This window comes from Macrobrachium rosenbergii, chromosome 25 (genome assembly GCF_040412425.1).
Source record: "Macrobrachium rosenbergii isolate ZJJX-2024 chromosome 25, ASM4041242v1, whole genome shotgun sequence".
Lineage (NCBI taxonomy): Eukaryota > Metazoa > Arthropoda > Malacostraca > Decapoda > Palaemonidae > Macrobrachium > Macrobrachium rosenbergii.
Window position 1 is genome coordinate 47,841,910 of NC_089765.1, and position 12,500 is coordinate 47,854,409.

Sequence of the window (12,500 nt, forward strand, 5' to 3'; positions counted from 1 at the left end):
GGTGATGTTGTAAGTGCAACGGAAGTTGTTTCTCCAGATATTGGGGTGATGTAATTACAACGGAAGTTGTTGCTTCAGATACTGAGATGATCATGTAAGTGCAGCGGAAGTTGTTGCTTCAGATATCGGGATGATCTTGTCAGTGCAACGGAAGTTGATGCTCCAGTTATCGGGATGATGTTGCAAATATTTTGTGTTAATGAATATATAGAAATTGTCTTGTGAAGATTTATTTTTTAAGTAATAGATTTTGTGAAATTTGCAGATTTCGTGACGCTTTATTTCCCTCAGTCAACAACTGTTTCTCAACAATGAACTTACTTTGGTAGATTATTTATATTATATATTTTGTTTAAAATTTGATGTTTGCAAGTATCTTCGATTATTCATGGATTTGTTTTCTTTCTGTCACTGCTCCCCATATCACGATTGATAACCATTTAATGAACTTACCAGTGATGAAATATTCTCTTTTGAAATTTAGTTAAATTTTTCGTATTTCTCCTTCCTATTTTTTTTATTAGATAAGATGTCAATGATAACTGTTGCTGTAACGCCAATATGCAACAATATATGAATATTCATTTAATATCTAATAACCAATATATCAGTCAATGTTGCCTGTAAGGAAACATAACATTTCGTCACTGTAGTTATCAAAGACGGAAGTGGGCATATTTTTTTGTAAAATAAAACGTAGAACATGCTTAGTGGATAGCCTACCAGTTAACTTGTCACGTTTCCCAAACACGAATGCTCAAGGCTCATGTTTTGCAACCACTGTTGGCTTCTCGATGCCACTTTTGGCGGCAAGATGCCAAAAGAAGCCAGGAAACGCGCTTCTGCAATAGCGTCTGAAGTTGCAACGCAGAATATATGCAACATTTGCTCCTGGTGAGGAACGTAGGCCTATTGCTGAGGAAATAGTAAAATTAGGCTTATTGCGTGTATTCACGATGTACCTGGTTTGAAGTTTCAACTAATTATACCTGCAATAACATGTCTTGAGCAAATGGCGATATCGCTTGGTGCGACTTTGGCTTGTTATCTACTCGTCACCTACTCCGAGGTGCTAAACATGGCGAAAGTTCCTTGGGACGCCGTGTTTAGTACAAGCCCCTCGGGGATCAAAGTATTATATACACCATTTTCTATATTGTGTGGTCGACAAATATATTAAAAAAACGATATTTTCGTGAGGCCGTCTACTTTACACTTACCATACTGTGTTTAGTACTAGCGCCTCGGAGTAGATGACGCGTAGACAGCAAGCCAAAATAGCACCAATTAGGCCTACTTTTATTGTGAGAGATGTAAATTATTTGGTAATTAAAGAAGATGAAGACCCGTGTGAATAATGGCTGGAGGTGAACTGTGTTTTTCTAATTACTGCTTCTGGCTACAGTTGAACCGCATCCAAACTGTTAGAAATTATTTATGACGTGTTACTGACGTGTTATGTGTAATGATGAAATACAGGGATTGCTTCAAGACAAAAGGTAGAAGCGACAGCAAACAGACTAATATATTGACCCCTTTCTTTTAAAAGTTCGTCTCCGGTCCCCATCCATTCGTGTGAATGACTCAAGACACAGGAGTCAGCAGCGGAGTTCTCACGATATAAATTTGACTGCTTTTTTGTTCCCACGCGCATTAGACAAAAACAAATGGGTAAAGGATTACTAGTAAATTGAGTACATTTCTTAGACCTGCCATGCCGATGACTGATTGATTGCATGATTAGTTTATGCAAACTGGCGTCGCAACGACGATGGTCATTCGTGGGGGAAACACTTGGTGATTAAGAGGAACACTGAATAATGCCAGAGCCTTACAGACAACATTTAAAATTTTTAAGAACGTCAGGAGGAATGGAATTATGAATAATCATAATAATGGAGAATATCCCATTGGAATTTTTTCTTATTTTACAGTGACAAAATAGTAAAGCGAAATGATATTGCTATCAGTGATGATGATGATAACGGCCGAGTTGTCATTATCATAAACATATATAAACAGAACCTATCCAGCTCCAATCAGAGCTTGAGCGGCATTTGCACTTTCAAGGTGCTTAATTAAGTCATTTACCTACGTAAAAACATAAATAAGCAAATAAATTAATTAATAAATAAATAAATCCAAATATATTTTAACTCCTTTCGGACTCTCTTTCATCACAACATATCTACGGGGACTCTTAAGGACAGATAAGTTACGTGGAAGTTCAAGGATAAGTGTGGCTCCTAGACGCCGCTTGCATGATTTGCTTATGAAAGAACCCGAAGGAGAGAACGGCACCATTTTCTGAATCAACTGTAAATTTTTAAGCTCTCTCTCTTCCCTTCTCCCTCCCCGCCCCGTCTCTCTCTCTCTCTCTCTCTCTCTCTCTCTCTCTCTCTCTCTCTCTCTCTCTCTCTCTCATATAGAAGTTACAACACATGTTATTCTCATGTGTGATCAAAAGACAGAAATTTTACAAAACAGATAAAGATTTTTTTGACCAAACAGAACACCAAAAGTGCTGGGGTGTCGCATCTCTATCTAACACTCTGAACTGGCTTTCGTTTCTGACCTAATGTTAAGTCATAATCATGAAAGCGGTGGCAGAAATGGTTGAAGAAATTCAATAGCAGTGCTAAAGTATAAACGACCCAATAGAAGAATAGGAAAATATAATGTTACAAACTTACTAGTCAACTGCTTGGTGGAAATGGGTTGATATGATTCTAAGTACAGGACCTGAATTCGACGTGAATAGTTACAACACAGCCGACGTCAACTTAATCTCTCCGATAGCAGAATGATACAGTCGACTGTCTATCACTGTACCCAGTCCAAAGTGCCAGTTTCGATAATAAGTGATATTATATATATATATATATATATATATATATATATAGTATATATACAGCATATAAATGTACACATAAGTATATATACACATATACATGCATGTATGTATGCATGCATACACGCACACACACAAAATATATATCTATGTATGTATATATATATGCAGCATAAATTATGTTCAATTCATTTAATGACGAAACTGATGTTAAATGATTAACCACATCTCAAAAAGTGAGAAAATAATGAGAGGCATTTTACCACTTGAAAGTTCCTCGGCCTCTTTCGCTCCTGCTAATGGGCGATTAGAGCCAGAGCCGCGGTGAAAATAGAAGTCTCAGGGTCACACAAACAACTCCCAAGTTTCGAGGTCAGCTCATTTGTCTTCCTGGGTTACTTGTCGCTATATTGTTTCGTTGTATCCAATTGGGTTTCAGTTTTTGTCGTAAGGTTTTGAGGGTCATGAACCCATGTAAACATTATTATTATTCAGAAGAGAACCCTATTCATATGGAGAGGCCATTGACTTGAAATTCAAGCTTCCAAAGAGTATGCTTGATACAAAGGCAGAGGCTAGAAAACAACTATATTTTATATTTGCACAGACACACACACATATATATTTTATGATTGAAGCTACATAAATTATGTATGTACGCGTATGTACACAAAAAATATACTGACTTTAAGATACATAAACGTTCAGGAAGCTGTGCATAAAGACCAAACTGAAAATTTATTTATCAATATTGCATACGATTTAATGAAATAATTATTCAAATTTGTTATCACCCTTCAAAGCTTTGCATACATTATGCCCACCAGTTTGGGCTCATCGGTTAATGCTGCAGATTTATAACCTTTTCCACGTGAGTTTGTGATTTGCGACCTTATCCTAGGTGGCCCCATGTCCCTCAAAGATAGCCTGTGACGCCACTGGCTTCTAGACAGTAAATATAGTAGCAGGGATAAGCCTTTGCAACGCTAGCATTGGCGCTATTTTCCTCATGCCAGTGTTACCCTCCTGAGTAATATGGGGCAAATTCTTTTACTCGGTAATTTATTCTATTTGCTTCTTTTCTGGCGATTTTAATAAATACTCGTACAGTACATACATTTATTGTACATTGCTTCATGGCAATCGAGCATATCAATGAAAAATCCTCCTAAATCCCAGGAATTCCCCCCCCCCCCCAAACCAATTGTGCCTCTCTGGAGACGGGAAGGATTTTGTTACCGGGATGTCTGGCAACACTGGTACCAGACGCTCGTGACTCAGACGGATACAACTCTAACGAGAGAGCTCAAAATTTCAGGGTCGCAAGATACAGTTTAGACTTTAGACTGTAGCGAGAAGGCGAGTTTCGGTGTTTCATTGCTTGTAGTTTACTCTTGATGATTTTGGCATTGTTGCTTTAGTTTAAATGAGCTACAAAAAAAGCTAAAAATTTAAAGAAGCTAAGTTCAAAGGAGTTTTGGTATGTTTTGTGTAACTTAGCTATGAAAGAGTTCGCCTAAATAGGTGAAGATAGATGTTAAGGATAGGAAAACAGAAAACATGTTTTACTTTTAAATGAGAGCTCTGAGTTACAAAGGAAGGTCAAAATTTAAAGGAGTTGTGGTTTATTTTGTGTTGCTTAGCTATGAAAGAGTTTTGCCCAGATAGATGAAGGTTCATTTTAGTGACATGAAAACAAAGGCATGTTAAGCGACATTTGGTCTGATCAATATTTGGATGGGACATCATGTACCATCTTCAGGGACTGTAGCATGGTCTAGCAACCTCATCCCAAAAGAATACCTAGTACAGTGCAACATACCTCAGGAAATTTATATGAGTGGAGAGGGCCAAATGGTTACCAACAAAAAACACCACAGCACAACTACACGTTTGTTAGTATTCTTAAAAGGAAGATTTCATAAGACGTCTTCTAACAGCAATGTCTGTGAAGTTGCTGCAGAAGTTAATTGCACTTGGGGCTCCTCCTTTATTCATCAGTTGAGGAATAAATGAGGCAATGACCGCTACACTTTCTTAGATTAACAAATTTCTTAACTTGTTAAGTTATTTTCTTTACTAGTTATTGATACCGATATTTCAACACATTTAATTAGTAATCCTACTTTTTCAGATATTTTAATTTCATTTATTTCTTACCAGTTTCTTAAATGAAATTATACTTTAATGCCTAATTTTTTTTATAAAGCTTTTCTTTTTTTTTAAACAAATTTTCAAAGTTATTTTTTATAGCTTTGGTTTCATATAGCTGTTTTCATAGCATATGATTATAGTTTAGGAAACTTAGACATAAATGTCTACCTTTCCTGGTACATTTAATTTTTATTAAATTTTCCATAAATATTTTTACGATAATTTTCATTGTTAGTTTTTTTAACTTTTATTTTCTTTTCAGAGCTGCCGCCCCCCTTCCCCCCTCGAAATGTCGTCGTCAAGGACGACGACGACGTCAGAAAATTCTACGACCTGAGACGCGAAATCGGAAGGTACGACCACGCCTTTACTCTGAGCTCCCATTCTACATGCTCATTAATTCATTATCTCAACATTAGTGTTAATTCGTGAGTTCGGTTGTCAAAATTAGGCCTGATTTGACGTCCAGGTGAGGTTTCGTTTTCGGAGTTCAGGAACTGATTAATTGTCTTTTCCTCTGCGCTCATTTTTATGCGGTTGGTCTGTTTGTCTGTTAATATACTCGTATGTCTTCCTCAGGTTTCATTTCTGTGACTCGTCAATATTTTTTTCTTTATTTACCTGTGTTATGTTTGCTTCGCGACCTGTCTCTAGATTTCATTTCTGTGGCTCTGAAGTTGGTTAATCTGAAGAATTATTGGTACCCTTACTTGTCGTTGCTTCTTTTGTTATTGTTTTGAAAATTCTTAGGGCTAAATACTTGAAACTGAAAAGTATGACCGCACATCGTGTGCATATCCTACTTGTTAATCCCACTTCTCTTTTAAGGAATGAAATATGGAATATAGGCCAGAGGCCAAACGTTGGGACCTATGAGGTCATTCAGCGCTGAAAGGGAGATAGAGAGTAAAAGGTTTGAAAGGCGTAACAGGGGACGCTGCAAAGAACCTTAAGTAATGTCTACAGTGCACCGCATAAGGTTCACTGACGGCACTACCCACCTACGGGGCACTTCTTTTTTAGATTTTATTTCTGTGGTCTAAACATTGGTTCCTCGGGCATGCGCGGAATTGCTTTCATTGTGCCTGTCTTTGCTATGTTGTCATTGGTTTTCAAATTTATATAAAAGTTATGATCTTGCCAGTAGCAGCAATACAGACAGTTCTTGGTGTGATGCATCAGTAGAATTACAATGGCAATTCTACTGATCTCAAATCTCGCATTAAGAAACAAAATCCAAAATGCTCTGAAAATTGAAAATGCTCAGAAAACTGATCCCTAATGAACATTCTTCTTGCAGTTGCAACTATGGTAAAACACAGGTATGAAATATGTGTACCAAATTTCGCCTTGGTAATAAGTCCAAAACCCATTTTGAAAAACACAGGGCACTGACCTCCCAATGACCATTTATCTCACACCTGCAATCTCGAATAGAAATACAGGTAAGGAAAAGAGGCCTGATCTCTCCTCAGTACTCGTAATAACCAAGCCCCCCTTCGCCTCCGCCCCTTCCCGACAGGTAGCTCTAAAGCTATTCCCCTAATCGTCGAATCCTTTTGATGATCGAAATCGAACTGTAATGATTGATTTGCGAGGGTAACCTCGCGGACTTAATGATTTCAAGTTATGTTATCGGATCTGTAATTTTGGATTTGCCTTAGATCAAGGGGGTCGCCGACCCCTTAGTGGGGGACACCTAGTGTGGGGGGTGGTGGGGGTTGGGGTAGAGAGTGAGGGGTGGGGGAAGGGGAGGGGGAGAAGGCCCAGTGTTGGAGGAATGTATTATAGCTTCGAAATATTCTTTTGATACTATAAAATATTTCTCTGTTTGTTTTTTTTTTGTTATTTTGTTGTTAAACTGACGTTGCGTTATCGGGTATCAACAATGAACCGTGCGGTAGTGATGTCGTGATTCAGTGGTGGAATAAAGAAATAGTTTTTTTTGTATTGGTGTAACGAAAGGTAACAGCGCAGATTTGTGGTAGTAAATGATAAGTGAAAAGAAAGGAATGCTTTTACATATTTTTTTTTTTATATTCAATTGCGTCACATAAGCAAAGGTCAGTGGTGGCGAATTTAAAAGAACATACGCACACACACACAATATATATATATATATATATATATATATATATATATATGTATGTATATACATATATATATATATATATATATATATATATATATATATATATATATGTATGTATATATATATATATATATATATATATATATATATATATATATATATATATATATATATATATATATATATATATATATATAGGAAGGAGGAAAAGCACAGTACGTTTCATACATTATTACGCCGACGTTTCTCAACACTTCTCGGTTGCATCTTCAAGGCTGAAAAAAAGTGAGCACCATTTCTCGTAATAACTAAGAAAATATCTTGACAAAAATGTGAAATTATTATATTGCATCTCTGCTCAAATAAATAAAATTTACAGTAAGATGTATATAATAAGAATAGTGAAAATAGTAAAAATCACAAAAACATGCAAAAAATGCAAAATTTTATATTGACATCCCTGGTTAAAGAAATAAAATTTAAGTTAAGATATAATAGAAATAGTAAAAACCACAATCAAATGTAAAAATAAATGTAAAACTATTATGTTGACATCCATGGTTAAAGACAGAATTAGAAAAGTAAGGTATGATAAAAACTGTGAAAATAGTAAAAGTCACAATGAAATGTAAAAATAAATGTAAATTATTATATTGACATCCCTGGTTAAAGAAACAGAATTTAAAGTAAGATATAATGAAATAGTAAAAATAGTAAAACTCAAAACAAAATGTAAAAAAATGTAACATTATTATGTTGACATCCCTGGCTAAAGAAATATTTAAAGTGAGATATAATAAAAATAGTAATAGTAGTAAAAAACAATTAAATGTAAAAAAATGTTAAATTATTATATTAACACCCTCGGTTAAAGAAATAAAATATAGAGTAAAATAAAATAAAAATACTAATAATGATAAAAACCACAGTGTAAAAAAAATTGTAAAATTATTTCATTGACATCCCTGGTTAAAGAAATGAGATTTGGAGTTATATATAATAAAAGTGGTAAGAATAGCAAAAATCTGAACGAAATAAAAAATTGTTATATTGACATCCCTGGTTAAAGAAATAAGAATGAAAGTTAGATATAATAAAAATAGTAAAAACAGTAAAAATCACAATAAAATTAATAAAGCTGATGAAAATAACGTAAAAATACTTTCGGTTTTATGAATTTTATTGTAATTTTTACCAATTCGAACTACTGTTTTTTACTATTTTTATTATTTCTTACTTTAAATTTTATTTCTTTAACCAGGGATGTCATTATAATAATTTAAAATTTGTTTAGATTTTATTGTTTTTATTACAATTATTATTATTTTTACCATATCTTACTTTAAATATTATTTCTCTAACCAGGGATGTCAATATAGTAATTTAACTCTTTTTACATTTTATTGTGAGTTTTATTATTTTTACTATTTATATTATACCTTACTTTATATTTTACTTCATTAACCTGTGATATCAATATAATAACGTCACATTTTTTAAGTTTTATTGTGACTTTTACTATTTTTATTAAATGTATTATAACTTGCATTATATTTTAGTTACAATTTCGTCAAAATATTTAATGAGTTGTTGCGTGTCAAATGGTGTTTATATTTTCAGCCTTGAAAATGCAGCCAAGAAGTTTTGTGAAACGTTGGCACAATAAACTATGAAATGCATTGTGCTTTTTCTCGCTACCCATTAGATGTGATCTGAGCAGTGACTCCTGCTGTAATTATGCATGCATGTACATATATATATATATATATATATATATATATATATATATATATATATATATATATATATTGCTGAGCCAATGATCCTCTGTGGAAGTGAAGTGCATATGTCATATGGAATGAAAATGAATAGTTTACCTATCATATGTGACATAAGAAATAACAAAATGTTGAGGAATGTAGAAAAACCTACAACTGGTAAAAATATTAGCTTAAGAGAAAGGGTAGATCAGCACGTTTTGAGATGGTTCAGACATGTAGGGAGAATGTGGAATGACAACGGAAGGGCTGGACAGATAGTATTAACAAGAGGTTCAAAAGGTGGGGGTTCGATAGACTGCTCATGAGCCTTCCTTGTAAGTGAAGGAAGCGTCTGATGTAGGAGTTTCAGAATAATTGTCTGTGTGTATTAGAGAGAGAGAGAGAGAGAGAGAGAGAGAGAGAGAGAGAGAGACAGACAGACAGACAGACAGACAGAGATAAAATTGAGAACGAGTGGAAGGAAAAATGAAATGAGAGAGGGAGAGAGAGAATGGGAAAGAAAGTAATAACAAGTGAGAGAGGGGACAGAAGATAAATTGAGAGAGAGAGAGAGAGAGAGAGAGAGACAAATCAGGTATCCAATCACCAAAGGATACTGATGAACGATAACCTTAGCACAAATTCACCGACGCCATAAGCTTCACCCCTTAACCCTCCCCTTACCCTTCCCCTCCCCTTCTCCTCCTTAACCTCCAATAGTCCCGACTTCCTAACCCCCACCCTTAAATGAGTCAGTATTTCGCCAGAGCGGAAACGTGCGTTAACGGTCTCATTAAAATCTCTCCGCTGCGTACACGATTTCCAAGATTAGAAAAGCTATATCCGAACAGCACTCTGTTTATCAGATAAAAAAAGTCCCTCTCTCTCTCTCTCTCTCTCTCTCTCTCTCTCTCTCTCTCTCTCTCTCTCTCTCTCTCTCTCTCATATTTTACCAGCTAGAGGTGGTTCCAATTTAACTTCAGTTGGTTTATATTCGGAGGGAAAGTTTAGTCTCTCTCTCTCTCTCTCTCTCTCTCTCTCTCTCTCTCTCTCTCTCTCTCTCTCTCATATTTTAACAGCCCAGCCAGAGGTGATATACGATACTGACACCTATTTAATTTGACTTCATGTGGTTTGAATTCGTAGGGAAAGTTTAGTCTGTCTGTCTGTCTGTCTCATTTCAAAATGTGGATGTCGTTTAAAGTTGGTTACCATTTGCCCGAGGCATTATCAGCTAATTTATATTTCCCCTATTTGTCTATACCTCTATCTCTCGTATGTTCGCACTTTTATTCATAATTTTGACTTGTCTTATTTGTATAGCATTTCATGTTTTATTTTTTGTTTTAGTTTTTGCTTCTGGCGCTGTTGTTATAAACGTACTCCAGAATGTCAATTCCTCCTATTAATTGAAATTTTGGAAATTTATTTGTTTCATCACATTTCTTACATGTCTATTTGCAAGTCTCTATAGAATTCTGCCTCTTAAAGTACACCGTTATTTGTTTTTCAAGGCGTACAACTGAAAAAAGAAGCTGCATCACCTTCGGATTTTTCGTAATAATTTAAAAATGTGTTCCGAGATTTTTTGCACGAAGTGCCTCTTGGGGGTAATGTAAGGGACTTAGTTCCTTCTCTCACATGAACTGACCGTGAATACAGAATGGTCCCAAATTAAGAAAATTTTATATAAACCACTATAAAGGGTCGTAAATAGAATAGTTTGTAATAGTATCATACTAATTTTCTCTCTCTCTTTCTCTCTCTCTCTTGCTGCATATGTGTAATACATTTTTGTTATCCATCTAGGTGACTTTTTGAAATACTGTTTGCACCAGCCCTCTAGTTTGTTACTAGTTTCAGCAACGCTTGGCCATTTATTACCCTAGGTTAGGAAGTGGGTCTGATATTGAAACCCCAGTTTTTTTAAAGAAAAATTAAATTTATTTCCTTTCGTACATTTAATGAGCTCATGCTGGGTTCCAAAATATCCTTAATAATTTTTACGCTTTTCACTGTTAAATGTGGGGTCTGCTGGGAGTAGCAACTTTACGGGTTTTCTAGTAATTTTTTGGGGGGGATGGGGATGCTAACCCTATGACCTTGTAGAACATGTGTGGGGCCTTCCACAGTTGATTATCCACCCTGCGTTTGACTGAACTTTGGTCTCTTGCTTTGTGAGGCGAGATATTGTCTAAATCTAGATTTTATCATTAAACAGTTTTATGAAGCTCTTGAGTGTCATTAGAAAATGAACATATAAAGACGACAGAAGTGGGATAAAAATATTGAATTATGCAAATAATTACCTTATAAGTTACTCAAACGTCCATGATAGATGTAAGTTTGTTTCAGAATACCTGAGAGAGACGTGAAGGTATGATTGAAGCTTAGCCAGCCAGGAAGCGACAGTAGAGGTCAAAGTGTTTCAGGCACATACTTGAGAATGGAAAGTGTTTTGGCTGAACTCTACAGGAAATATTGTGCTGTCTGAAACTAGTGAGGAGAAAATGCTGGCACTGGTGAAAGTTTTTTTTTTTATATTGTTTATAAGATGAGCATCTGGCATTAAGCATAATCAAAGGGTAAGAGATTTAGAGGATAATTGTGGATGGCAAGACGAAGATCCCATTGATGTAAAACAAGGAAGTAGTTGGTTCATATATGTATCTGATGAATATATAAAGAAGTTGTTGAGACACTGCTGCTTTGTGAGGTTAAAAGTGAGTTCTGCGTCTGCATTCACTAAGATTTGACTGAAAGGTATGGCATAGATGAATGTAAAATACAGGCTTAATAGATTCAGAATTAGAGGAAATAGATTGACAAGCCTGGTACTTGTATCAGGTACTTAAGGAACAAAAATAGGAGAACTATTACCCCACCTTAGCCCCCACCAAAGAATAAAGAAAATGTTTTGCTATTTCGTAAGGAAGAAATGCAGAAGATGGAATTAAATGCCAATTGTACCAGTAGTTTCTTGGCATATTGGTGTGGTTAGCCCTTTATTTCTCATCCCTGCGTCAAGCGCCAATGTACTGTAAGTTTCTTCTGCCCATCATTTTCTTGCTGTTTTCGGGCCTGGGCTAGATAAGGGCAACGACTTGTTCGTCCCAATGAGCGCTACATCTTCAGAAATTCAAAGATGTTGGTAAAACATCAGAACTTCGTTATCGTTTAAGGAAAAAACAAAGAAATATCGTAGCCAGTTCCCTCCGCTACGCTCACCCAACTTGCTATCTCAAACACCCTCCTTTCTGGCCACATAGCAGCGCCACCTCTTCGCGGGCCATGTAGAGTTGCCCAAAATAGCCAAATTTATGTGCTCGTTTGGGTATGAATTTCAAGAGCGGAGTTTATATCTTCTGTCGCTGTAAATACGGCGTCTTCCTCTCGGCCCTGGCGGAGGTATGGTTGTTGCCACTGAGTTCGCTGCTGCAGCTGTTTGCAAATGCTGGAAGCTTTCGTGGTTATTATTGCAATAGCTGATGACGATGATGATGATGACGATTATCTGTTGCTTTTGGCGGGAGTTGAGGAGTTCGAATTTTCATTGGATACTGAACGATATTTAGTTATAGCAAGTTCTTCCGACTAGTATTACCAGACTTTTAACATCAGTGTGGGCAGATAGTGCCATAGG

General features: G+C 35.7%; 1 protein-coding gene across 1 annotated transcript in view; it reads left to right on the plus strand.

Annotated features, from left to right (window-relative positions):
• Nucleotides 1-12,500, plus strand: part of LOC136852638 (uncharacterized) — a 135,871-nt gene that overhangs the window by 103,528 nt on the left and 19,843 nt on the right. Inside the window, 1 exon segment of the mRNA XM_067127573.1 lies at nucleotides 5,268-5,358. Coding sequence (XP_066983674.1) covers nucleotides 5,268-5,358 — 91 coding nt within the window.